This window comes from Bos grunniens, chromosome 19 (assembly GCF_055505025.1).
Source record: "Bos grunniens cultivar Pamir isolate PY7600 chromosome 19, Bosgru_T2T1.0, whole genome shotgun sequence".
Lineage (NCBI taxonomy): Eukaryota > Metazoa > Chordata > Mammalia > Artiodactyla > Bovidae > Bos > Bos grunniens.
In genome coordinates, this window is record NC_141183.1 from 21,583,831 (window position 1) to 21,608,676 (window position 24,846).

Here is a 24,846-nt window from a genome sequence, read left to right on the forward strand (position 1 = left end):
GTCACCTACACCTTGACCCCCAGAAAGCGTCGCTGGAGGGCAGCCTGGCAGAGACTGAGGCACGCTATGGAGCCCAGCTGGCCCAGCTGCAGGGACTCATCAGTAGCATTGAGGCTCAGCTGAGCGAGCTCCGCTGTGACATGGAGCGGCAGAACCATGAGTACCAAGTGCTGCTGGACGTGAAGACCCGGCTGGAGCAGGAGATTTCTACCTACCGCCGCCTGCTAGAGGGCGAGGACGCCCAGTGAGTGGAGGGCACCCTGCCTGTGCTTGGAGGGCTAGGGTGGCTTCACCCAGGGAGGGATGGCACCAGCTGAGGCAGGAGGAGGTGTGGAGGCTTGCAGGAGATGAAGCAGAGAACACTGGCTGGGGGCCCACTAGATGGTATAGGCTCTGGGGAGCCAACGGGGCCCTTTTGTGTAGAGAGAAGTATGGTTGTCAAGATGTCTTAGAACAGTCACTTGGGCTACAGAGAGAGAAATGTGTCTGAGGGTCCAGGGTGAGGTCAGGGAGACCTGTCAGGAGGCTGGAGCAGGGAGTAAGGCCAGGGAACGTGTTAGTCGCTCAGTCATGTCCAGACTCTTTGTGACTCTATGGACTATAGCCCTCCAGGCTCCTCTGGCCATTGAATTCTCCAGGCAAAAATCCTGGAGTGGGTGGCCATGCCCTCCTCTAGGGGATTCCTGACCCAGGGATCGAACCCAGGTTTCCTGCATTGCAGGCAGATTCTTTACCATCTGAGTCACCGGGGAAGAAGCCCTGCTATAAGGCAGGTGGAGGACAGGGGAGGGGAGGTCGTGTACCCAGAGGATGTGTTAGCTAAAAACAGCAGGGCTGGATGCCTGAACACGGGGGTGAGCGTGGCTTGTAGGCGGAACTCAATAAATGTTTGAGTAAGTGCATGAAGGAATGGGTAACAATGGCACTGGGTTTCTGGTTCCAGTGACTGGTTGGTGATCCCATTGTCCAGGATGGGTGGCGCTCTGGTTTGGAGTTGGGAGGGTACTCAGGCCCTGGTGTAAAGGGGCCATGGATATCCTGGAGTCTCCATGCTTAGTCACTCATTCCAGCGTTTCGCTCTGTGCCAGTGGCCAAGTCCATCTGTAGTCTAACTGCAGTCTCTCCTGTTTTAATGAAGTTTATTTATTGGGCCCTTCAGGATACTGAAAAAAAAAAACCACTCTCTCAGCTTCTCCTTGTAAATCCCTGGTTGGCAGCAAAGTGCCTCTGGGCCTCCTGTTGGGGTATCCGCTTTCCTTATTCCTGCCCACTGGGCCTGTCCCTCTGACCCTGTGGTTGGCATTCTCTGCTGTGTACCCCACGCTGTGATTTCTCTCCGATTTCCTGGGACTTCGCTCCCCTCGGCCTCACCAGCTGCTACTCCTCCCAGGGGGCTGGACTCCCCACCAGCACCCCTGGGCTGACAGCTCCCCCTCTTCCTGCAGCCTGTCCACCCAGTACTCCTCGTCCCTGGCCTCTCAGCCCACCCGGGAAGGTAAGAGCCTGCCCCGTCCTGCCCAGGGTGGGTGGGGAGAGGCTGAGGCCCCTTCTGTGTGGGGGGGCTCAGGGAGGGCCTCCAGCCTGAGGTTCTGTGTGTATCCCTCCCCCTCCGCCCGCAGGCACGGTGACCACCCGCCAGGTGCGGACCATCATGGAGGAAGTCCAGGACGGCAAGGTGGTCTCCTCCCGCGAGCAGGTCCATCGCTCCACCCACTGAGGCCCCTTTCCACCTGCAACAGCCCAGCCTCCAGGGCCCAGGGGCAGCCATCGCCTCCATCTCCCAGCACGCTACTGCCACACCCCGAGAGCCCGTCTGGGCCACCACCCAAGAGCTGTTGCATTTCTCTGTCTGCTTCCTGCCTCCCCTCGCTGAGGGGGGTCTCCTGACTTTGTCCCAGTGACTGCAATTAAAGCTTTGCTTGAAGTTCAATGTCTCCTGTGATTTGGTCTGGTCATTGGTTTGGGCATTGTGGGCTGGCGATGGCGGGGTGAGGAGAGTTTGTTAAATGTTTGGGGCTGCTTGTCACCTGCCAATCTGTTCTCCCAGCCCATCTGGGCCTGGGGCCCAAAGGAGGGAGGCAGGATGCTTGAAGATGGAGGGATGGGACAGTCCACCAGGTTGGGGAAGTTTTTGAGAGTCAGTCCCTGGGTGCCCCATTATCTGTGGCTGGCCCCTGGAAGGGCCCCATAGACTTTCCAGGAGCCACACCTGTTATAGAGAGCACCCTGCCTTAGCCTGGGGCGGGTACAAGGTCAAGATCAGAGGGAGAGGGGCTGGGCAGGGGGTTTCCTGGAGAAGTGGTCCAGGGCACTGAAGGGTGTGAGTGTGGCAGGGGCATGGCCAGCCCATGGAAGCAGACGGGCTCTGTTGGGCTTGGGGGTGTGTGGGGCGGGGTGGCCGCTCTGCGTGTGAGCGTGGGGGGGCGTCCTGTTTGCTTTGGTGGCTTGGCAGCTGCTGGGCTATTGGGGAATCTCTCTCAGCTGCTGGTGGGGGCTGTCTGGGCCTGTCTGGGAAGTGGAAGCCATCGGCAGTCTGAGACACGACCACATTCCGCCCAGCGGGCCCGCCGGGACCCTGGGACTGAGGGTGGTGGGCAGGGCAGGGTGGGGCTGTGGGGCGGGCACCCGGCCCATCCTGAGGGGCTAGCTCAGGGGATGGGGTGGGGCCTCTGGGGGTGGCTGCAGGGGACCCCTCCCAACTGGTGGGGGTTGAGGGTTCCCAGGAAGACCGTCTTCTTGGGCAGTGTCCTTTAGATTTCTAGCCAGCTGGGACCTGAAGCCACATACCCCCCATCCAAGGGTTCTTGGGGCACAGGAGGGGTAGGGAGGCTGTTCCTCTTATTTTGATGCCCCCTCCCAAATTGCCACTTCCCCAGCCTGCAGCTAAGCTCCTCTTTGCGCACTCCAGCCCAGAACTCCCCACTTGAGAAAGAGAAAATGGGGAAAGGTCAAGAAAGGATGCTAGGGTCCCAGGGCGTTCCAGGGCGAGAGACAGGAGCAGAAAACTGGCCAGATGGAATCATGGCCCCTACATGCTCCCCTGGCGTCAGGGCTCTGCAGAAGGGGGGGCCAGTGTGTCAGGGGCCCCCAGGGAGGCGGAAGGGTGCTGTGGCTGAGTGCAGTGAAGGATGAAGGATGAAACCCTGCCAGAAGGGTTCTGAGTCAGGTCGGGCAGAGGGACACCCTCCCCGTATAAGCCCCAGCTTCCTCTTCTGTAAATGGGATGGTAATCAACCTTGACCTAGCTGCTGCATGCTGAGCCCAGTGGATTTGGGTCCAAGGCAAGATGGGGTCTCGGTGCTTGCTGCCTCCCCTGCCGCCCAGGGGTAGCACCAGGTGTGGCATGGTGTATGGCTGGGAACAGCCTGGGTTCCAAACCCATTTTCCCACCAGACACAGGGTCCAAGCAGGTGTGGCTGGGGTGGCAGCTGCCTGGGAGGGCCCGTGGCAGTGACGTCCTTCTTATTCCTCTTCTCCGTATTAGGTCATGGGAAAGCGTAGCTGGAGGGCCCGCCTGAATCACAGGTGACGGGGCTGAGACCAGAGACACACACACGCAGACGCCCAGCGTGAGGGTTCAGAGAAATGATGCAAAGAGCTGACAGTGGGAGGGGAGGGGGCCCACAGCCACCTGGGAGCTGGCGGGCAGCCAGCAGTGATGAAAGCCCAGGGGAATGGAAACAGAGGAGTGAGCCTGTTGTAATCGCTACGCCCACTTGTCAGGGCCTATAAAGGAGGCTGGTTAGCCCCGGCAGTAACAGCATCTTGGGCTTCTCTCCTCTCCAGCCTTCTCTCTCCGTGTCTGCCCGCCACCTGCTGCCACCACCATGACCACCACCATCCGCCACTTCTCCTCCGGCTCCATCAAGGGCTCCTCTGGCCTGGCGGGCGGCTCATCCCGCTCCTGCCGCGTGTCTGGCAGCCTGGGTGGTGGCTCCTGCAGGCTAGGGTCTGCCGGTGGCCTAGGCAGTGGCCTTGGAGGCAGCAGCTACTCTAGCTGCTACAGCTTTGGCTCTGGCGGTGGCTATGGCAGTGGTGGCTATGTCAGCGGTGGCTATGGAGGTGGCTTTGGAGGTGGCTTTGGAGGTGTCGACGGGCTGCTGGTGGGAGGCGAGAAAGCCACCATGCAGAACCTCAATGACCGCCTGGCCTCCTACCTGGACAAGGTGCGCGCCCTGGAGGAGGCCAACACGGAGCTGGAGCTGAAGATCCGTGATTGGTACCAGAAGCAGGCCCCGGGGCCAGCTCCTGACTACAGCTCCTACTTCAAGACCATCGAGGACCTGCGGAACAAGGTAGGAGCTGTGATGGGAGGGGTCCTGGGTGGGGCACAGCCTTTCCTCCCCTACCATCTGCCCTTGATCTAGGCCTGGAGCCCAGCCTGGGGGCTGTCACAGGGTCTCGGGGAGCCAAGCACAGCTTGGCTTCAGCTTGGCCTCTGGGAGCCCACCTTGGGGCCATTGTGTGGCTTATGATTTCTTTTTCAGGACAGTAGCCTGGGCTAGGGACAAGTAGGTCTTGGGGGCTTCCTGGAGCCTGTTTCCCATCATGGAGCTTTTTACCACCTTATGTGGTTGTAGGATAAGAGGGATGGAGGCGTGAGGAGGGCTGGGTTCCTGGGGCTGCCAGATACTCAGACACGGCTTTCCTTGGAACAAGACGGGGATTTAGGGCTAAGGTGGTGTCAGGGGTCTGGTGAGCTCCTGCTGGCACCTGCTGGGAGGAGGAGGCAGGAGATAGTGGGTGGGACCTCAGGAGGCCACTTCTATGCCTTATTTGGGGATTTTTCTGGCTTCTCCATCTCTCCTGCTGTGCCCTCAAGACGGGCTCGGCAAACTTGGGGCAGGGCTGCCTGCTGGAGCCTGGGGTCAGGGCTTAGCAGGGGTCATGACTTCTGATTTGGAAGTATATTTTGGTGAGGGCGCCTTTAGTTTTCCTCTTGTGGGAAGCCTCTCAGGGGCACTGTATCCTGAATTGTAATAGGAGGGAGTTTCTCACATCCATCCTCTTTCCAGGATTAGGGAAGAGCTTCTGCCTGGGGCATCTTCCTACTCTTTTCTGGCTCTCCTGCATTCCCAGCCTGGCACTCCCAGCTGGCTGTCTGCTTTGGTTTAAGGCAGAGTCTGGCAAGGGGGTTCTGTGGGGGGAGGAGGAGAGTATCAGCTATCAGACTCCTGCTGGCCCCGCCTCTGTCACCAACTGTAGAGCAGTAAAGCAGGGAGACAGTCTGAGAAGGGAGCCTTCCTGGAGAAGGTAGCCACATCCTGGCCCCCAGATGGAGAGTCTCATCTCAGAATCCTGGTCTGGGTTGAGTTACTCCAACCCAGGGACCTGATCACTCTCCCATCTTCCCAGATCCACACGGCCACCGTGGACAATGCCAACCTCCTGCTTCAGATCGACAATGCCCGCCTGGCTGCTGATGACTTCCGCACCAAGTGAGCCCTGGTCAGGGTCTCGGGAGAAGCTGGGGGCAGCGCTCCCTACTGAGGAGCCCAGGCCTCCTCAGTTGCTGATGGCAAGGTCCAGAATCTGGGGGTTAAGGAGTTCACCTCTTAGCCCAGGATGCTGCAAAAGCAGCAAATTCTGAAGGTCACTGGGCTTAGTCAGGTGATGGAAGAGAGAGAGGGGAGGCAGGAGGCAGACAAGAGAGGAGTCAGGAAGCCGGGTGGGGTGGGGCCTTGCCCTGCGTGGTCCCAGGGCCCCAGGGCTGTGAATGGCTTTCACTCCACCCTGTCACTGGAAAAGACTCTGATGCTGGGAAAGATTTGAGGGCAGGAGAAGAAGGGGGTGACTGAGGATGAGATGGTTGGAAGGTATCATTGACTCAATGGACATGAGTTTGAGGAAACTCCGGGAGATGGTGAAGGACATGGAAGCCTGGCATGCTGCAGTCCATGGGGTGGCAAAGAGTTGGACATGACTTAGCAACTGAACAAACACCCCCTCATCATTTAAGGGAAGGGTGCTGGCCAGAACCTGCACCGGCCAGTCCAAGCATCTTGACAGAAGTCTCTGGTTCCCTTGGCAGGTTTGAGACAGAGCAGGCCCTGCGTGTGAGTGTGGAGGCCGACATCAACGGCCTGCGCAGGGTGCTGGACGAGCTGACCCTGGCCAGAGCCGACCTGGAGATGCAGATCGAGAACCTCAAGGAGGAGCTGGCCTACCTCCGCAAGAATCACGAGGAGGTGAGGCAGCTGGGGCAGTAGGTCAAAGAGATGCTGAGGGGGTGGCAGGGCTCCATTGCTGTGCCAAGGCTGTGCCATTGCTATGACTGGGGCGAGCACTCCTACTGTGTAGCAGATTCTGAAGGTCGCTGGGCTTAGTTAGGTGATGGAAGAGAGGGAGGGGAGGCAGGAGGCAGAGCGGAGAGGAGTTAGGACGATGGGCGGGGGTGGGGCCTTGCCCTTCGTGGTCTCAGGGCCCCAGGACTGGGATTCGCTTTCACTCCACACCCCTCATCATCTGAAGGCAGGGGGTGTCCAGGCTGGTTAGCTTAGAGTGTTGCCCTGTCTGCAGAGCCCAGTTCCCCATGCAGGGCAGCCTTCTCCATGTACCACCCTACTTTCCTGCATCTGGGGAGTCTCCCAGGGGCCCACAGAAGCCTCTTTTGCCTGTCCTGGCCTCCCTCACCAGACAGGAGATAATTGAGGAGGATTCCCAGCTCAAACCCTCCAATCTGGACCCTAGGTAGAAGTTTGGAAATTAGATAGGAGGTTTTGGGGGCTCAGGCCTAAGAATTAAGATTGTATTTTCAGAGAGCCCTCAGTCTAGTGGGGCAGCACAGAATCTATCCTGGGGGAACCCCTAGTCTGATATTGGAGGCAAAGCCCACACAGACCAGGTGAACAAAAGTCATTTGGAGGGTCAGAGGGTAGAGGGTGAGCAGAACAAAGGAGACGTTGTGGGAGGGGTCTGGAGAGCTTGCGTGGGAAGGTTGGGAATGAGAGGTCAGAGCAGGGGATGCCCACACCCACCACGCCCTCCTCCACAGGAGATGAAAGCCCTGCGAGGCCAGGTGGGCGGCGAGATCAACGTGGAGATGGACGCCGCCCCCGGCGTGGACCTGAGCCGCATCCTGAACGAGATGCGCGACCAGTATGAGAAGATGGCGGAGAAGAACCGCAAGGATGCCGAGGACTGGTTCTTTAGCAAGGTGGGGGCTGCCGCAGACCAGAGGCCTCTCCCAGGGTATGGGGTGCAGGGCCTGAGTCTCCACAGTAAGCCCAGAGCCTGGCACCTTGGGTGACTTAACCCTGGTGAGCTGCACGGACCCTGGGCGTCAGGGTTGCCTGTTGCATTCACAGACCTTCAGCTTGCCTGAAACTGGGATCTGAGGGGATCATGGGGAGGCCCCCTCAGGAATAAAGCCAGAGAGTCAAGACCCCAGGAGCTTCCATCTGTCCCTCAAGAAGTCAGGAACCAGTCCCATGGGCCTGGCTACTGTCCTGGCTGGTTCTCAAATTTCCTACTCTTGTACCTTCTTCTTGAAGGCATTAGAGATAAAACTTAACATTCTTTCAAAGTCTTCTGGGTTTGGGGAGGTGGCAGGCTGATGAGAAGGCATTGCTCCCACAGCCAGATTTGGAAGGAGGCCTGAGAGGCCTAGGTAGGTCAGGAAGGTAGCCATGGTGAGGGGAGTTGGGGGGATTGGGTGCTCCAGGTGTCTGTCTGGGTCCAGAGTGGGCCCTGGGCTGAGCATATGGAGACCATGGGGGTCGCCTTGGAGAAGGGAAGCCAGGCTCACGCTGCCCTGTCCTGTGTCCTGTCTGCAGACGGAGGAACTGAACCGCGAGGTGGCCACCAACAGCGAGCTGGTGCAGAGCGGCAAGAGCGAGATCTCGGAGCTCCGGCGCACCTTGCAGGCCCTGGAGATCGAACTGCAGTCCCAGCTCAGCATGGTAAAGGCGCTGCCGAGCCTGGTGGAGACGTGCCCAGGGCTATGGAGGGGGCCCTGCACACCCTTGCTGATCCGGCCTCTCCTGCTCCCCTGCAGAAAGCATCCCTGGAGGGTAGCCTGGCTGAGACAGAGAACCGCTACTGCATGCAGCTGTCCCAGATCCAGGGGCTGATTGGCAGTGTGGAGGAGCAGCTGGCCCAGCTGCGCTGCGAGATGGAGCAGCAGAACCAGGAGTACAAGATCCTGCTGGACGTGAAGACCCGGCTGGAGCAGGAGATCGCCACCTACCGCCGCCTGCTGGAGGGCGAGGATGCCCAGTGAGTGGGGGAGCCGGGCCAGGGCTGGGGGCCTGGAGCAAAGCTGAGTCTCAGACCCACATCTAACCTTTTTTTTTTTTTTTGCAGCCTGACCCAGTACAAGACCAAAGAACGTAAGCATTTTGGTTAACTGAGGGTGGGGCTTCACGGGGCAGGCGACCCACCTGCACCTTACTGGGGGAGTGTCCCCGGGGTGGGGCAGGAAAAGGCCCTTACCTTGGAGATCCTAGGCTGAGAAAAGAGATGTGGTCCCAGCTCTGAGACTCTCATCTGATGGGGAGATAGGCACATGGTCTCACTCTCTTTGCTCTTGGGACCTTACAGATGAGTAAAAGCAGTCTTGTGTCTGGAGTCTCTTGTCTGGTGGCAGAAAGGGACTTGATCCTTGTCCTTCAGATCCCAGTCTGATGAGGAAGATAAAGTCCCAGCCCTGGGGTCTCTAGTCTAAGGGAGGTGATGGGGACCAGGGTCTTGTCTTGGAGATCCTTGTCTGAAGGGGGCAAAATACATGTCCTGGAGACTGCAGAGAAATGGAATCAGACTCCATTTCAGACTAGCATCTGGTCTGCGCAATCTTCCTCTTGCAGAGGGTCAGAATCAAACCATTTATTTGGGAGGTGGGACCCACCCTGGGGCACCAGCAAGGAACAGGGTGGGAGGGAGGGAGTGGTAGGGTCAGAGGGAGCACGTGTGAGGGGTGTGATGTTGAGGGGCCAGCAGAGGCCTGGACACAGGTGGCCGTGGTGGGAAGAGCTGGCTCTGCTCAGGGGGCTGGGGGCTGAGCCAGGATCTCTGGGCCCCCACCCACCCCGAGTGTCTGTCTCCTGCAGCCGTGACCACCCGCCAGGTGCGCACCATTGTGGAGGAGGTGCAGGATGGCAGGGTCATCTCCAGCCGCGAGCAGGTCCACCAGACCAGCCACTGAGGACTCTCTCCCCCACCAGCCCCCTGGGGCTCCCCATTGGCTGCGCAGCCTCCAGCCTCCCCAGCCTCAGCCCCCCCAGCTTCAGTCCCTTTCCTGTCCTCACTCCCTGACCAATAAAGCTTGTTGACTGAAATACAGAATGCTTCCTATTTGTGGCCAATGAGGACCCTAGTGAGGAAGGGGTAAAGGGTATGGGGGAAATGGGGGCTGGGGGAACTGTCTGCAGACACCCACTGTTGTTGACTTGGAGGACAAAGGTCATCTTAGAACAGGGGTGAAGACTAGGTCTAGGCAGAGCTTGGGCGGGGGGGGCGTTGCTTTGTGCCTCCCAAGTGCTGATGATCCCAGGGAGGGTGGTCCAGGCAGTGACCCCAGGGAGGGTGGTCCAGGCAGCGCCAGACCCAGAGTGAGGTCAGCGTGTCAGGAGGACATCTTAGGTGTCCTCTTCTTGCCCCATAAGTGGGCCCATGACCTTGGGCAGTGCCTTCCCCTCATGGAGCCTCATTTTCTCATCCCTAAATGGACAAGAAGATCTCAGGAGCCAGAGGCCCAAGGGATAACACGTCCAGCCAGTTGTTGGGGACAAGGTCGGGGGGCGGGGGCAGTTGGGGAAGAGAGGCAGGCCAGGACAGGAATCAGGATCCTCCTGAGAGACGCACCAGGACTGAAGGTGGGTGGGTGGAACCGGATGCTTCCATTGCCTCAACTCCAGGAATCTGAGACCTGCGCTTCCAGAAAAGGCAGGTGTGGGAGAGAGGGCGGGGCCTCTTCCAGGAACGTCTCCTCAAATGGTCAGCTGAGGATGGGGCGTTCAGGGGAGGTGGTACCCTGGGAGCAGCACCGCCTTCCCTGGCCCTTTGTCCCCTCCTGGTTCCAGCAGCTTGGAGGTCAGGGGAAGCTGCCTCCTGGGGAAGAGGGAGGGGCCGTCCTGCCTATTCGCTCTAACACCCTCCAGCCCAGCTCTTCTGGCTCAGCCAGCAGGGGAGGAGCCCCGGAAGTCTTCCTTTGAGTAAATCTGAAAACCACTGGGCTGGGTGGGTCTGATTTCCCGGTTTTCTTAAGAAGTCGGGGTGGGTGGAGGGATTAATGAGAGGAGGAATGCCCCCCTCCTAGTTCACAGACAGGCCTGGACTCTTTGCTGCTGCAGAGTCACACAGACCCCTCTAACACCTGCTCTCCCAGATGCCTGGAGACTGAGGGCCGGCCCAGAGGCAGGGAGCGGGCAGGAGCAGCCAGAGCCCCCAGCAGTGGGGGTTTGGGACCAGAGGGAGAGGGGGCGGGAGGAGCAGGAGGGGCAGTGGCACGGGAGCTATCTATGAAGTGGGCAGCGGGGTGTGAGGACTTGGAGCAGATCCCAGGCACTCTCTGGATCTCAGAAGTAGCAGTGAAGGAGGGGCTAGATGAGCCCCCGGCCTGCGGCCCTTCTGGTCCTGACCCCGGAGGACAGTGAGTTCCCTTCCACGGGCTGGTGTCCAGGGCACGCGTCTGCAGAAGCAACCGCAGGACTCCAGCAGGCTCGGAGTGTGGGCTGGCGTCTGTCCGTTGCCTGGGCAGCAGTCCCGGTAGGGATGGAGGGCGGGAGGGAGGAGGCGCTGAACCCACCTGGCCCCCAACCATACATCCGGCCGCAACCAGAAGAACCAGCCCTGGGCCGCGGAAGGCTCATCGAGGGGTGATCTCATTTACCTGAACAACAGTCTCAGGAAGCGCGAAGGGGCGCCCCATTGTGCGGATGGGGACACTGAGGTTCCGAGGAGCAGTGACTCAGCCCCTGTCCGCAGCCTGGTGTGTCAGGGGTGGAGCTGGCGCAGGAGGGGCGGGGCTGTGCTGGGAAGGGCGGCCAGAGCCCCACCCACTACCCAACGCCAGGCTCTTGGGCGGGGCCCCTGTCTCCCCGCAGACTCTGGAGGTCCACTCTTACTGATGGGCCAAGTGAGGAGGGGTCAGAGTGTGGGGCGGGTCAGAGTGTGGGGCTGGCCAGAGGCAGCCCCCGACTTCACCCTTCTGCGGGGGAAGAAGCCCCTGCCCATATACTGAATGGGTGAACGGGTGGTCGGGAGGCCACAGTGGGGGAGTGGCCAGATGTTCCCGGCTGCCCCAGGAGGGCAGTGGCTGCAGTGCTGGGGTTGGGGGTCCTTGGGACAGAGTGCTGGGCCCAGAGAGGAAGTGCCCAGCCCTTTCCAGGAATGCTCAGCCCAGGCCTGGGCAGGAGGGGGCAGCAGGGAGGAGTGACTGGGGGTGAGGGCCCATGGTCCTGGGCACACTGTATGATTTTGTCCAGGCACGCCAAGCTGACCTAGGCTGCTGGGGCGTGTGCAGGCAGTGGGATCGGGGGACACAGCTGCGGGCTTCTCCTGAGGGACTCACAGTCCGTCCACACCCACACTCCTGCCCACTGCTGCACGGAATGTTTCACTGAGCCCAGCTGTACCTACCCTTGGTGCCGCCTCACCCACTTTCCTATGAGGGCCACATGCACGGGATTCCCAGGATGGGGCAGGGCCGGTGGTAGCCAGTCCCTGTGTCTCTGCCCTCACACACCCACACCTGGAAGGGTGACCTGGCAGCACTTCTGCTGAGAAATGACACGGCAATCACGCGGTCCGCAGCACTGTGTTGCTCTGTGCCCGGGTCTGCACTGGGCACGCGGGAAGGAAGAGACCCAGGCCCTGGCCTGGGAGGACCCTGAGCGACCTGGAGGGAGGTGGGTGGTGAGCCGGGCACAGCGGCAGGCCTGACACCTCCCTCAACCCTTGGGAACTGCTGTCTTCTGCACCACCCAGGCTGTCGGGGGCTGAGGGGAACAGAGGGACAGAGCCAGGACAGTTCTGCCTCTTGGCAGAGCGCAGGCAGTCACCCAGCCTGATCCAGCCACAGGCTCCCCTGAGGGCCTCTTGGTTGTGCAGCCATCCTGAGGGGCTGTGAGAACTGCCCCCGGGGAAGGGGGCCGTGAAACATGGGGGGATGACCACAAAAGGCAAATCAGTTGCTCACAGACTCACCCAGATCCTGGGACCAGTCATGGGGCCAGAGCCTGCATCCAGGCTATTTGTTCCCTCCCAGAGAGCTTGCCCCCTCCCTGCAGGCCCCCTGCACCCCATCGTGGCCTGAACACTCGGTGTTAGCATTGCCTCTAGCTTCTCCAGACGTCCTGCTTTGAGAGCCTCTCTGTCTTGTTCTTTGCATCTGAGTGTCCACACAGTGTGTGGCACATAGTATGTGTTTTATAAATACCTGTGGATAAATGCAGTGATAGCCACCACTCTGTGCAAGCTTCTTTATTTATTTCATCCCTATGTGCCTGGGAAGTAGTGCTGCTATTCCCATTTCCCAGAGAAGGAAACTGAGGCTCAGAGGGCAGGAGTGACTTGCCCAGTATCTGGCCCCTGCTTGCCCAGCTCCAGCCTGCTCTTGTTTGGGCTCCTGGCTTGTTTGGGCTCCTCTCTTTCTTCATTCTGACCTGAAGCCTGTGGCTCTGGCTGCCAGCAGGGGCTGGGAGCTCTCTTCCTCTCCCCCCGTCCCCCGTGCCCGGAATCTCATCCCTCACTCCCCCAGCCGCCTCTTGCTCCCCAGCCTGGCTGGTCACTGGAATCCCCTGGGATCTTGTAAAAACGTCCTCACCATCAGGTTTATCCAGCCCAGTGCTGAAGTGGGTCAGAGCAGGGCCCGGGAATCTGTATGGGGACTCTCGTGATCAGTCAGATTTGGGAATCCCTGCAAGTTGAGTTGTGGCATTGTGTGCTAAGTTGCTTCAGTCCATTTCTGACTCTTTGTGACCCATTGGGCTGTAGCTCGCCTGGTTCCTCTGTCCATGGGATTCTCCAGGCACGGATATTGGAGTGGGTTGTCATGCCCTCCTCCTGGGGAATCTTCCCGACCCAGCGACTGAACCTGCGTCTCTTATGTCTTCTGCATTGGCAGGCGGGTTCTTTATCACTAACACCACCTGCGAAGCATGGCATTGCCAATGATATTCCCTGGCCAAGTCAGGTGTGTCTTGCTACCTGGGATGAGGCTGGACCGAGGAGAGAGGAAAGAGACCTGGGTGGAGGAAGGGATGGGAGTCTGTGCTCTGCGCTGACCAGGCCTGTCAATTCTGGCTCTTGCCAACCTTGGGGCCGGTATGGCTCACTGGCACCAAGAAAATGCCAGCTGCATGCTACAGGCCCAGTGTCCCACGTTTCATGCTGTACCAGGCTGTATTCCTGACCTTAATTTTTCTCTCCAGGGTCAAATGATAAGTTCCCAGTTCAGAGACCATGACGACATCACTCTCCTCCCCTCCGCACCCCAAATGTGTGGTGGGTGCTCAGTCTGAGGTGTTGACTGAAGTGGTCTGATGGGTTGGTTGGCAGCTTCCTGAAGCTTCTCAGCCCACACAGATCCCCAATCTCCAGGGCAGGACCTGGTGTGTAATCTCACCTCCGACTCATCCAGGATGGGGGTGGGAGGTGAGGGATGCTGGGGTGGAGGGGAGGGGCAGTGATCTGGTGCGAAGGGAGGTGGAGGTCATGCAGGGCAGGTTGGGGGGCGGTGCAGAGAAGAAGAGACCACTGGGAGAGTCAGTGTGGGCCTGAGTCAGGGTGCCGAACCTGGGTCTAGTCTCTGCTTCTCTGCTCTTTCTGGTTGGCGCTTGGTGGTCTTTGGTGACCTCGAATGCTGTTTCCAGTTCTGAAGGTGATGAGTCTGATTGGACCTGAACTCCAGGCCCATGCTGATGCCTGTGATGGTGGGATATCTGTCCAAGATTCCAAAGTCCCTTTTGCCCATTTTGGGGGTTGGGGGAAAGGAACAGTAAGTTCCCTCTCCCAGGCCTGGCCCTGAAGACGTGTGCTGGGTACCAGCTCTGCTCATCTCTCTGGGCCCTGTGCCTACAGGTGAGGGGAGTGATGTGGCAGAAGCAAAGCCCTGATTATGCTGAGACAGACTTTCCTGCCCCAAGGTTCATGGTGGTATCGCCCAGCAGGGCTCAGGCTGAGACAAGCCCTCTTTGCCTCTTCTCACCTCCACAGAGGCACTTCAGAGCAAGGACAGTGGCCACCCCCCAGGGCACCCCAGGGAGGCCTCTGTGTTGGAGTCCAGACTCCCAGTCTTGCCTTTAGCCCCCGGGCCAAGGTCATGCCCACCGGGCAGAGCTCATTCAAGGCACCTTGGGAAGGCAGATGATAGTGGACACACCTGGTCCCCACTCGCAGGGCATTTGTGGGAATGTGGAGACATTCCAAACACCAGGGTCTCATCCTGGCTCTGCAGCTCAGTGACTTTGGGCAAATCACCATTTATCTGGCTCTCCCCCTCTCCTCCTCACTTCACAGAGTTGACTCAAGACAATGGTGTTTATTGGAGGGGTATAGAGAGAGTGGTTTAGAATGGTGGAAAGGGTTTGGGCTGGGCGAGCAGACAGACAGGGTTTTGAGCTTTAGCTCCCCACTGACGGGGTCTTGAGAAGTCCACTTCCCCTTCCAGGTCCATCATCTGTGAACTGGTGGCAGGAATAGGGCTCCTCACAGGACTGTGTGGCATACGATACATACGATACCTCCATATGATACCGAGCCCTGGTCAATGTGGCAGGTGACCAGAGACCCACCTTCCCTGTCTCCTTTGACTGAGCGAATGGAATTGCCAAGTTAAACCTAGAATCTGGGCAGTCTGGAGAAAACTGTTGGAATCTGAGCCTTGGATGTAGTGTCGGGGCTTGGAAGCCTGTGGTGGGGGATTGGGGTCACAGGTGGGACCAGCAGCAGAGTGGGAACTCCTTCCCACTGCAGTTTTTGGTGGGTACCCACGATTAGGTGAAGCAAGGCATTGGTGGAGGGTGCTGCTCAAAGGGTGGGAGTGCAAGGGGGCAGAGGGGAGGGCCAGGGGGAGGGAGGGAGGTGCCGGAGCACAGAGGTAGGTGAGAAGGGGCAGGTGAGGGGTAGCTGGGCTTGAAAGGAAGGAAGGGGAGACTGGAGGGGGGCAAGGGTGGCCACTAGGGAGGGGCCAGCGGGGTCTTTCATGCATGTTCCTTTGTGGCTAGTGGTATGTCCTCTCCTTTCACAGATGAGCAAACTGAGGCCCAGAGGCTCATAGACCAAAGGATTGCCTATGCCATGTAGCTTGTCAGGGCAGGGATTCAAGCTGCCATGTACTGGTTTCATGGTACATACCACTTCCAGGAGGTCCTGGGGACTCAAAAGCAACCCCCGAAACTGAAGTTGAATCCAGTAAGGGAAAGAGTCATAGAATTTTCAGAACTAGAACTGAGATTGCCCAGTCCAGCCTTATCACTTTACTGAGGCTCATAGAAGGAAGAAGCTCACACAGCGAGCACAGCAGAGCAGGGCCATGAACCCAGCTCTCCTGTCCACAGCCAGGATCCCACAGCTGTCTCCTGAGACAGCCCCTGGACAGCATCACTGAGGCCGTTCATCCAAGGCTGTCACCACGGGGCAGGGAGTCCTTCCATGGCCTGACTCACTACCCGGGGATGCAGTCACCCCAGAGTCGCCTGTGCCAGGGCACTGCTGGCCCCTCAGGCTCTAAGGACGGGAGCCAGATCCTTGTCGCCTAGCCTGAGTCACCACCAACTCGAGTTGGTGTGTTTTCTCTTGGCTCCACACCTACCCCCCCCAAAAAAAAAAAAAAAAAAAAAAACAAAAGCTGGGTGGGAGCTCAGCGCAGAACAGAGTGAAGTGCATCGACCCTGGGCTGAATAATTCAGAGAGGGCGTTGGATGGGACCCGGCGTGATGAAATCCGGAGGGGAGCCCCGCCTTCCTCACATGCATGTAAATGTTCCTGTGTTCGAGGCCGCCTCAGCATCCTCTTGGCCTCCCTGAGCACCTTGCTCTTCTCGCTTCTCACCATGACCACCTGCAGCCACCAGTTTACCTCCTCCAGCTCCGTGAAGGGCTCTAGCTGCATCGGTGGTGGCTCCAGCTGCGTGTCCTCTGTCCTATCCAGAAGCTCCTGCCGGGCCTCTAGCGCCTATGGGCGCCTGTCCGTATCCTGCTCCCCTCGCTACTCCTCCGGGGCTGTCTGCAGGCTGGGGGGCGGCTATGGTGGTGGCCTCAGCAGCAGCCTTGGAGGGGCTCTGTGTGGCAGCTTGGTTGGAAGATATGGGGGTGGCCTTGGTGTAGGGTACAGTGGTGGCGATGGTAGCCTCCTCCCTGGCAATGAGAAGATCACCATGCAGAGCCTGAATGACCGTCTGGCCTCCTACCTGGACAAGGTGCACGCCCTGGAGGAGGCCAACAGGGAGCTGGAGACGAAGATCCATGACTGGTACCAGAGTCAGGGGCCCAGGCCTGCCCGCGACTATAGCCCCTGTTTCAAGACCATTGAGGATCTGAGGAACAAGGTGGGTTGGCCAGGTGGGTGGCTCTGGTGGTGGAGTGTTGATAGAGATCATGGCTGCAGTGGCCCTTAGAAAAACACTTGCTAGTGTCTCCATTTTACAAAGAGGGAGACTGAAGCCTGCTTTTGAGGAGTGACCACAGGCCACTTAGACTTGGTGGCAGAGGGTCCTTTTTCAACATCAGGGTGTCTGAGCTGGGCTGGCACCCTGAGTCTCTTACTTCATGCAAGCATTTCTTTGGATTCAGCTTCTCTCAGGCTTGGGCCCAGGATGTGGTGGGGGATATGTGGTTGTATCACCCCCACACACTGAGCTCGGTGGAGAAGGCACCTGAGGCTGACTGGGGGTGTAAAGCCTGACCTACCAGCTAGACAGCTCTCAAGACTGGGGAGGCTTCTTTCTCTCATCTTTGCTGTTCACTTCTGAGAAGCAGGGCCTTGGCTAACCAGACCTGTCCTTCATCCCCTCTGCAGATTATCGAGGCCACCATAGAGAATGTACAGCCCCTTCTGTAGATTGACAATGCCAGGCTGGCGGTTGATGACTTCAGGACCAAGTGAGCAGAGGGCGAGCAGTGGGGTTGTCCAGCCAGGAGGATGAGCACGTCTTGAGCCTCAGAAGCCTCATGATGGACCTTGAGGCCTTGACCTTTGTCTTGCCAGGTATGAGCATGAGCTGACCCTGAGCCAGAGTGTGGAGGCTGACATCAATGGCCTGCACGGGGTACTGGACGAGCTGACCCTGGCCAGGACTGACCTGGAGATGCAGATCGAAGGCCTGAAGGAGGAGCTGGCCTACCTGAAGAAGAACCACGAGGAGGTAAGGTTGCTGCTGGTGCAGGGAGGCAGGTCCAATGGGGTTGCAAATGCACCTGGGGCCAGGGAAGGGGTTAGCTGAGCACCTCCTCACATCCCTTCCTAGGAGATGCTTGCCTTGCGGAATCAGACTGGTGGGGACGTCAACGTGGAGATGGACACCGCCCCCAGTGTGGACCTGAGCCGCATCCTGAATGAGATGTGTGACCAGTATGAGCAGATAGCAGACAGGAACCCCAGGGACGCTGAGGCCTGGTTCCTGAGCAAGGTGGGATGTGGGTCCTCAGCCCTCCTGCCAGACTTCCCAGCCAGGGGGCCTCTGGAGCACTCTACACCTTCTGTTCTTTCCTGTCTCAGTCTGAGGAGCTGAACAAAGAAGCGGCCTTTAACAGCGAACTGATGCAGAACAGCCGCAGTGAGCTGAATGAGCTCTGGCGGGTGCTCCAGGGGCTGGAGGTTGAGCTGCAGTCCCAGCTCTGCATGGTGAGAAGGACCAGGAGGGCACAGCCCCAGTCTCCAAATCGCCAGCAATGGCACCACCCCCTGTAATGGAACCCTACCACCGCATGGTTCCTCCTCTTTTCCCAGGAGTGGGTTGGAGGGATCACTGCACCCGTTATATAGACAGAGAAATTAAAGCCCAGAACCAACCCTGGAATAACTTTTCTCCACATTGTCTGGCTCATCAGCAGCCCAGCTGAAGTCAAAATCCATGCACCTCTCAGGACACGTGCCCAGAGACTTAGGGGGTCAACAATGATCACCTCTGTTGACTCTCTCTCTCCCTCCCATTCACAGAAAGCATTCCTGGAGAAAAGCCTGGAGGAGACCAAAAACCGCTACTGCCTGCAGCTGGCCCAGATCCAGGAGCAGATCTGCAGCTTGGAGGAGCAGCTGGCCCAGCTGCGCTGCGAGATGGAGCAGCAGAACCAGGAGTACAAGATCCTGCTGGACGTGAAGACCCGGCTGGAGCAGGAGATCGCCACCTACCGCCGCCTGCTGGAGGGCGAGGACGCCCAGTGAGTGCCCGGACCCCCTGGGCACTTCAGCCCCGCCCCTGCTGCTCCCAGCACACCTGACTGCTCTGCCTTTTCTCCCGCACAGCCTCTCCTCCCAGAAACAGTCTGGCCAAAACTGCTTCCTGAGAAGGTAAGGCTCCTGAGGGTCCCGGCCACCCTTGAGCCCTCGGCCCTCCCAGTGCCCTTCTCACTTCCTCTCCTCTCTCCCACACTCTTCACCTCCTCCTTCCCGTCCTCCTCTGGTCGGCTGACCCGGTCCATCCTCAAGGAGGAGGGCTCATCCGGCTTCTGCCCGGCCCAGAGCTCCAAGCCCTCAGCGGCTTCTCCTGGAGCCTCCCGCCTGCCCTCCCGCCTGCCCACCCGCCAGGCTCACCGCCCGAAGGCCCGGGCTGGCTCCTGCTCCCCCTATGCGGCTCCCAGCTGCCTTCCCTCCCTCTTTGCTGGTGGTGGGCTAATAAAGCTGAATTTCTGGTTAATGCAACAATTCTGTGTGGTCTCCATTCTTGAAGTGATGATATGGGGTTGGAGGTGCCTCCGAGGAATCTTCTGGGACCGCACAGCCTGAGGGAGGAAGGAAAGAGCCAAGTGAAAGAGCTTGCATGGTGTTCCTAGACGACCTCCAGGCTGTTGTGGGGTAGGAGTGGGAGTTGGGATGCAGGCTGGGAGCTGGCTTGCTTATGTTGCTGGGTGCTGAGTGAGGGTTTTACAGCAGCCCTTTCCTCCCACTGTCTCCCAGCAACTGGGTGAGCTGGGTGTAGTCAGGCCCATCTTGGAGAGTAAAGTCACACAGACACTAAGTGGCATGACTGTGGCTCAGGTCTGTTGGACTGCCAAGACCGTCTTTCTTTTATACAGCTCTATCTTTTTAGGTATTTTAACCCAAAGACTCCCACGTATGAGCTCCTAACTCTACCCCTTGGCTCCTCACCTTTGAGCACCAGGATTTTGGTATTGGATGGTAGAGGATGAGACTTCTGTCTTGGGGGTGGTGTCCAAGGTTAGGACTGGATTTTTCTTCTTCCAATCTGCTTCCCCTCATCATTCCTATTAACTTTCTTCTCTTCCTCATTCCCCTCAGCTAGTGAATTGAGTGTCAATGAGTCCCCTAGAAGTATCTGTCACCCATGCCCTCCTCTTCATCCCCACAACCACCGCCACCTTCCTTTCTCCCTGGGACAGGCCTCTTGCTGTTCATCTCTCCCACTCTACCTAATGACCTTTTGTTCTTTTTTTTTTTAAAGTATTTATTTATTTGGGCTTCCCTGGTGGTTCAGATGGTAAAGATCTGCCTGCAATGCAGGGGACCTGAGTTCGATCCCTGGGTTGGGAAGATCCCCTGGAGAAGGGAATGGCTACCCACTCCAGTATTCCTGCCTGGAGAATTCCATGGACTGAGGAGTCTGTTGGGTTACAGTCCATGGGGTCGCAAAGAGTGGGACACGACTGATCGATGAACACTCTCACTTTCATTTATTTGGCTTTGTCGGGTCTTAGTTGTGCATGGGCTCACTTGCTCCTCTCTTGTGAGATCTTAGTTCCCTGTCCAGGGATTAAAGCCACATACCCCACACTGTAAGGCAGATTTCCAACCACTGGACCACCAGGGAAGTCCCCCCAGTGACCATTCTAATGAGAATGTGGGTAAGATAAAAGATGAGGATGTGATCAGGACCTCTCGTTCAACCATTCTGGATGTTCCCTCTCCCCTGGGACACTGGGCCCTCCTGTCTCAACCCACCGAGGTGTCTCCCTCACCCCCTATACTTACCCCTTGAATCCACCCTACCTGGCTGTTGAGGTGTGCCATCCTCTCACTTGCCATGAATGCCTCTCATATTTTAAAATTTTAATGAAAAAAATCAAACATGGGAATTCCCTGGCGGCCCAGTGGTTAGCACTCAGTACTTTCACTGCTGGGGCCTGGGCCTTCAATCCCTGGTTGGGGAACTAAGATCCCACAGGCCATGAGATGTGGCCAAAAAAACCCCCAAAACTAACCAAAGAAATCACAGTTATGTCTGCATATCATCATTAGATTTTTTATGAAAAGAGCAGTCCCCAGGCTGACATCCCCAGGTGTCACATACCTCCTTTCCCACCTCCCACTTTCAAGTTTTAGCTCTTAACTTGTCATTTGCCTCCTTATGTCTAAATAACAGGTTATACTACAATTCCTTGATCTTTCTGTTTTAGATTTCTTTTTTAAAAAGTTGAAGGATAGTTGATTTACAATGTTGTGTTAGTTTCTGGTGTACAGTAAAGAGATTCATATCTACATACCCACATATGTATTGATATATTCTTTTCATATGCTTTTCCATTATTACTTAGTACAGGTTATTGAATACAGTTCCCTGTGCTGTAAGAACGACCTCGTTGTTTATCTATGTTATAGGCAGTGGCTTGTATTTACGAATTTCATACTCCTCCACCCTGCTCCCCTTTGGTGAGCATAAGTTTGTTCCCTATGTCTGTGAGTCTGTTTCTGGTTTGTAAATAAGTTCGTTTGTGTCGTCTTTTAGAGTCCACATATAGGTGATATCATATGGTACTTGTCTTTATTTATCTGACTTACTTCACTTAGTATGATAATCTCTATGTCCATCCATCTTTCTGCAAATAGCATTATTTCATTCTTTTTTATGGCCGAGTAGTGTTCCATCATATATATGCACCAAATCTTCTTCCATTCAATCTGCTGATGAACATTTAGGTTGATTCCATGCCTTGGCTGTTGTGAATAGCGCTGCTATGAACATAGAGGTGCATCTATCTTTTTGAATTACAGTTTTCTCTGGATATATGCCCAGGAATGGGATTGCTGGAGCATGTGACAATTATATTTTTAGTTTTTTAAGAAACATCCATGCTATTTTCCATAGTGGTTGCACCAATTTGCACTCCCACCAACATTGTGGGGGGTTCCTCTTTCTCCACACTTTCTCCAGCATTTATTATTTGTAGGTTTTTTAAAAATTTTATTTTATTTTTAAATTTTACAATATTGTATTAGTTTTGCCAAACATCGAAATGAAAATTATTTGTAGATTTTTAAATGATGGACATTCTGACTGGTGTGAGGTGATATCTCATTGTAGTTTTGATTTGCATTCCTCTAAGAATTAGTAATGTTGAGCATCTACTTCTATGTCTGTTGGCCATCTGTATGTCTTCTTTAGAAAATTATACATGTAGGTCTTCTGCCCATTTTTTGATTGGTTTGTTTGTTTTTTTGATATTGGGTTGTATGAGCTGTTTATATATTTTAGAAATTAAGCCCTTGTTAGTCACATCATTTGTAAATGTTTTTTCTCATTCCATAGGTTGCTTTTTAATTTTGTTTGTGGTTTTCTTTGCCATGCAAAGCTTACAAGTTTGATTGGGTGCCATTTGTTTATTTTTGTTTTTATTTCTATTGCCTAAGAAAACATTACTATCATATATGTCAGAGAATGTTTTTGTTTGTTTTCTGTTCTAGGGATTTTATAATGTTTTGTCTTATATTTAAGTCAATAAAGCCTTTTGAGTTTATTTTTGTGTGTGATATGAGGGAGTTTTCTAACTTCATTGATTTACACATGGTTGTCCAGCTTTCCTAACACCACTTGCTGAAGAGACTGTCTTTTCTCCATTGTATATTGTTTCCTCTTTTGTCGAAGATTAATTGATGGTAGGTGTGTGGGTTTATTACTGGGCTCTCTATTCTGTTCCATGGATCCATATGTCTGTTTTTGTGCCAATACCACACTATTTTTAAAAATAAATAAATTTATTTATTTTACTTGAAGGCTAATTACTTTATAACATTGTTATGGTTTTTGTCATACACTGACATGAATCAGCTATGGGTGTACATGTGTCCCCCATCCTGAACCCCCTCCCACCTCTCTCCCCATCCCATCCCTCAGGGTTGTCCCGGTGCAATTACCATAAGCTTTGTAACATTGTCTGAGATTTGGGAGGGCTATGCCTCCAGTTTTATTCTTTTTCCTCAGGATTGCTTTGGAAATTCTGGATCTTTCTTGTTCAGTCACTCAGTCATGTTTGACTCTTTCCAGGTCTTTGTTACTTCCATATAAATTTTAGAATTATTTGTTCTTTTTGTGTGTGTGTGTGTTCCAATAAAACTTTATTTATTGACACTGAAATCTGATTATTTGTTCTAATTCTGTGGAAAATGTCACAAGTAATTTGATAGGGATCCTATTAAATCTGTAGATTGCTTTGGGTGGTATGGCCGTTTCTCAAATTTAGTTTTTTTTTTTTTTTAATGTTTATTTGGCTGTGCCGGGTCTTAGTTGCAGCATGCAGGATCTTCAGTCATTGTTGTGGCATTCAGGATCTTTAGTTGCAGCATGCAAACACATATTTGCAGCATGTAGGATATAGTTCCTTAACCAGGAACCAGTTCCCAAACCCAGGCCCCCTCCATTGGGAGTATAGAGTCTTAACCACTGGACCAGGGAAGTCCCTCAAGTTTAGTTTTTAATTGCTGCTATAAAGGAAGGGGACTCAGCTTTCTATACAGCATTTTTCCTCTCCACACTTTTCTACCCTCTCAATAAATTTTAACTAGATAAATGTTTAATGCTTACTTTGTGAAGTGAAGCTGCTCAGTCGTGTCCGACTCTTTGTGACCCCATGGACTGTAGCCTACCAGGTTCCTCCATCCATGGGATTTTCCAGGCAAGAGTACTGGAGTGGGTTGCCATTGCTTTCTCCAGGAGATCTTCCTGACAGTCAAATCATGTTTTATACCATATTAAATTTCCTCAGAATAAGTATCTTTTTTCAGTTTGCTTAAGTTTTCTTTGTACCTGTGACTAATTCATTGCCAAAACTATGAAAGTGAAAAAAGTGGGAGTGTTAGTCACTCCGTCGTGTCTGACTCTTTGTGACCCCCATACCTCTGGGAGGTATATACACACACACACAAGACTACAATCATACCAAATACATTTTAATGCTGTCTCCATTTTTTTTTTTGACTTGTTTACTCTTCAAAATCTTCTTTTAGAGTTAATTTATTTTCATTTTGGCTGTGCTGGGTCTTCACTGCTGTGCCCAGGCCTTCTTTAGTTGTGAGTGGAGGCTGCTCACTGCAGTGGCTCTTTTGTTGCGGAGCACAGACTCCAGGCTCCTGGGCTTCATGTGGCTCACCAGCTCTGGAGCTCAGGCTCAGAAGTTGTGGCACACGGGCTTAGTTGCCCTGCAGCTTGTGTTTCCACTTTTCTTTCTGGTTGGCATTTAATATAATGCAGCAATGAACATCTTTCTGCATAAATCTTTGCTTTCCTATCTGTTTTTGCAGTATTTCTTTAGGCTAGATTCCCAGAAGTATAATTACTAGGTGAGAAGGTAGTGGATATTTTAAGGGTCTGTCACTTTTAAAACTGTTGTTATGGAAGGACTCTGACCCAGAGATGTAGTCCTGGCCTGGGTTGTTAAAAACGGAGCTGGAGCACATGGTCACGAGTTGTTCAGTAATGAGATGTCAGAACAGAGCGTGCAGAACACCCTCTACCTGGGTGTGGGGAGCAATTTTAACAAAGCTGTTTGTGTTGGTGTCTTCAGAATGAATACCACCTGTCTGTGGACCCTCGGGAGGCTCCCTGAGAAAGTCCCCCATTTGACAGACGGAAAACTGAGATGTCAACTAACCAAGGTGCAGGGGGGAAACTTTCTTAGGATCTCCTAGCTAGTTAGTAAAACTGCCTAAGAGCAGGAGGCATGTGTCTCCTGTTCATTGCTGTGTCCAGTGTAAACAAAACGTGAGCCCCTGTTTTAATTTATATTTTTATTTTTTTGAGGTACAATGGATTTTCAACATTATATTAGTTTTAGGTGTACAACATGGTGATTAAATATTTTTATAGATACACTCCATTTAGAGTTATAAAATATTGGCTATATTCCCTGTGCTGTGCAATATGTCCCTGTAGCCTATTTATTTTATACATAGTAGTTTGTATCTCTTTAATGCATTTTCATGTATTTATTTCTTTTATTTTCAGCTTGCTGCTGCCTGCAGGCTTTCTCTAGCTGCAGGGAGTGGGGGCTACTCTCTAGTCGCAGTGCCCGCGCTTCTCATTGCAGTGGCTTCTCTTACTGTAGAGCGTGGGCTCAGTAGGTGTGGGGCACTGGCTTAACTGCCCTGAGGCATGTGAGATGTCCCCAGACCAGGGATTGAACTCGTGTCCTCTGCATTGGTAATCAGATTCTTTACCACTGGATCACCCCAGGGAAGTTCTAGTTTGTAACTCTTAATCCCCTACCCCTCTCTTGCCCTTTCTCCCTTCGCTCTCTCCCCTGCCCTGTAACCACTATATATATCTGTGAGTCTATTTCTGTTTTGTTATATTCATCATGAGCCCCTTTTACAGAAAGACATTATCAAAGCAGAAATGTGAATTTCCCCTTCAATAAAGGAAGCAGCTTTTCCACCTGGAAATGCCTGGATTTCTCAAGCTAAGAGTCAAGTCCCAAATTGGACTGCATTTTTTATTTTATAAAATTTTGTTGCGGTATA

The 24,846-nt window shown here is 54.7% G+C and overlaps 3 protein-coding genes across 10 annotated transcripts in view; all 3 read left to right on the plus strand.

Annotated features, from left to right (window-relative positions):
• Positions 1-1,930, plus strand: part of LOC147351610 (keratin, type I cytoskeletal 42) — a 31,054-nt gene extending 29,124 nt beyond the window's left edge. For all 8 annotated transcript variants that reach the window (XM_086357729.1, XM_086357730.1, XM_086357731.1 and 5 more), the window contains 3 exons: positions 24-244; positions 1,446-1,495; positions 1,620-1,930. In XM_086357729.1, coding sequence (XP_086213855.1) covers positions 24-244; positions 1,446-1,495; positions 1,620-1,717 — 369 coding nt within the window. In that variant the 3' untranslated portion in view covers positions 1,718-1,930. The remainder of the gene's footprint in view (positions 1-23; positions 245-1,445; positions 1,496-1,619) is intronic.
• A 1,826-nt stretch (positions 1,931-3,756) lies between these two features.
• On the plus strand, positions 3,757-9,275 carry LOC147351612 (keratin, type I cytoskeletal 17). The gene is made up of 8 exons (XM_086357735.1): positions 3,757-4,295; positions 5,356-5,438; positions 6,032-6,188; positions 6,995-7,156; positions 7,776-7,901; positions 7,997-8,217; positions 8,305-8,330; positions 9,048-9,275. Exons 1-8 carry the CDS (start codon positions 3,828-3,830, stop codon positions 9,140-9,142), a joined length of 1,338 nt encoding a protein of 445 aa, XP_086213861.1. The 5' UTR covers positions 3,757-3,827; the 3' UTR covers positions 9,143-9,275.
• A 6,592-nt stretch (positions 9,276-15,867) lies between these two features.
• Positions 15,868-18,795, plus strand: LOC147351613 (keratin, type I cytoskeletal 14-like). The gene is given in 7 exon segments (XM_086355361.1): positions 15,868-16,486; positions 16,957-17,039; positions 17,146-17,302; positions 17,405-17,566; positions 17,656-17,781; positions 18,097-18,447; positions 18,586-18,795. Coding segments are annotated over 6 exon segments (1,248 nt in total). The 5' UTR covers positions 15,868-15,991; the 3' UTR covers positions 18,322-18,447; positions 18,586-18,795.
• Positions 18,796-24,846: the final 6,051 nt, after the last annotated feature.

What these genes read in the sequence shown, in the direction of transcription:
- LOC147351612 (XM_086357735.1), top strand. Translation starts at nt 3,828, where the DNA reads ATGACCACCACCATCCGCCACTTCTCCTCCGGCTCCATCAAGGGCTCC. An exon ending in TCGAGGACCTGCGGAACAAG is followed by an intron (nt 4,296 to 5,355) that starts GTAGGAGCTGTG and finishes CCATCTTCCCAG; the next exon opens with ATCCACACGGCCACCGTGGA. An exon ending in GCTGATGACTTCCGCACCAA is followed by an intron (nt 5,439 to 6,031) that starts GTGAGCCCTGGT and finishes TTCCCTTGGCAG; the next exon opens with GTTTGAGACAGAGCAGGCCC.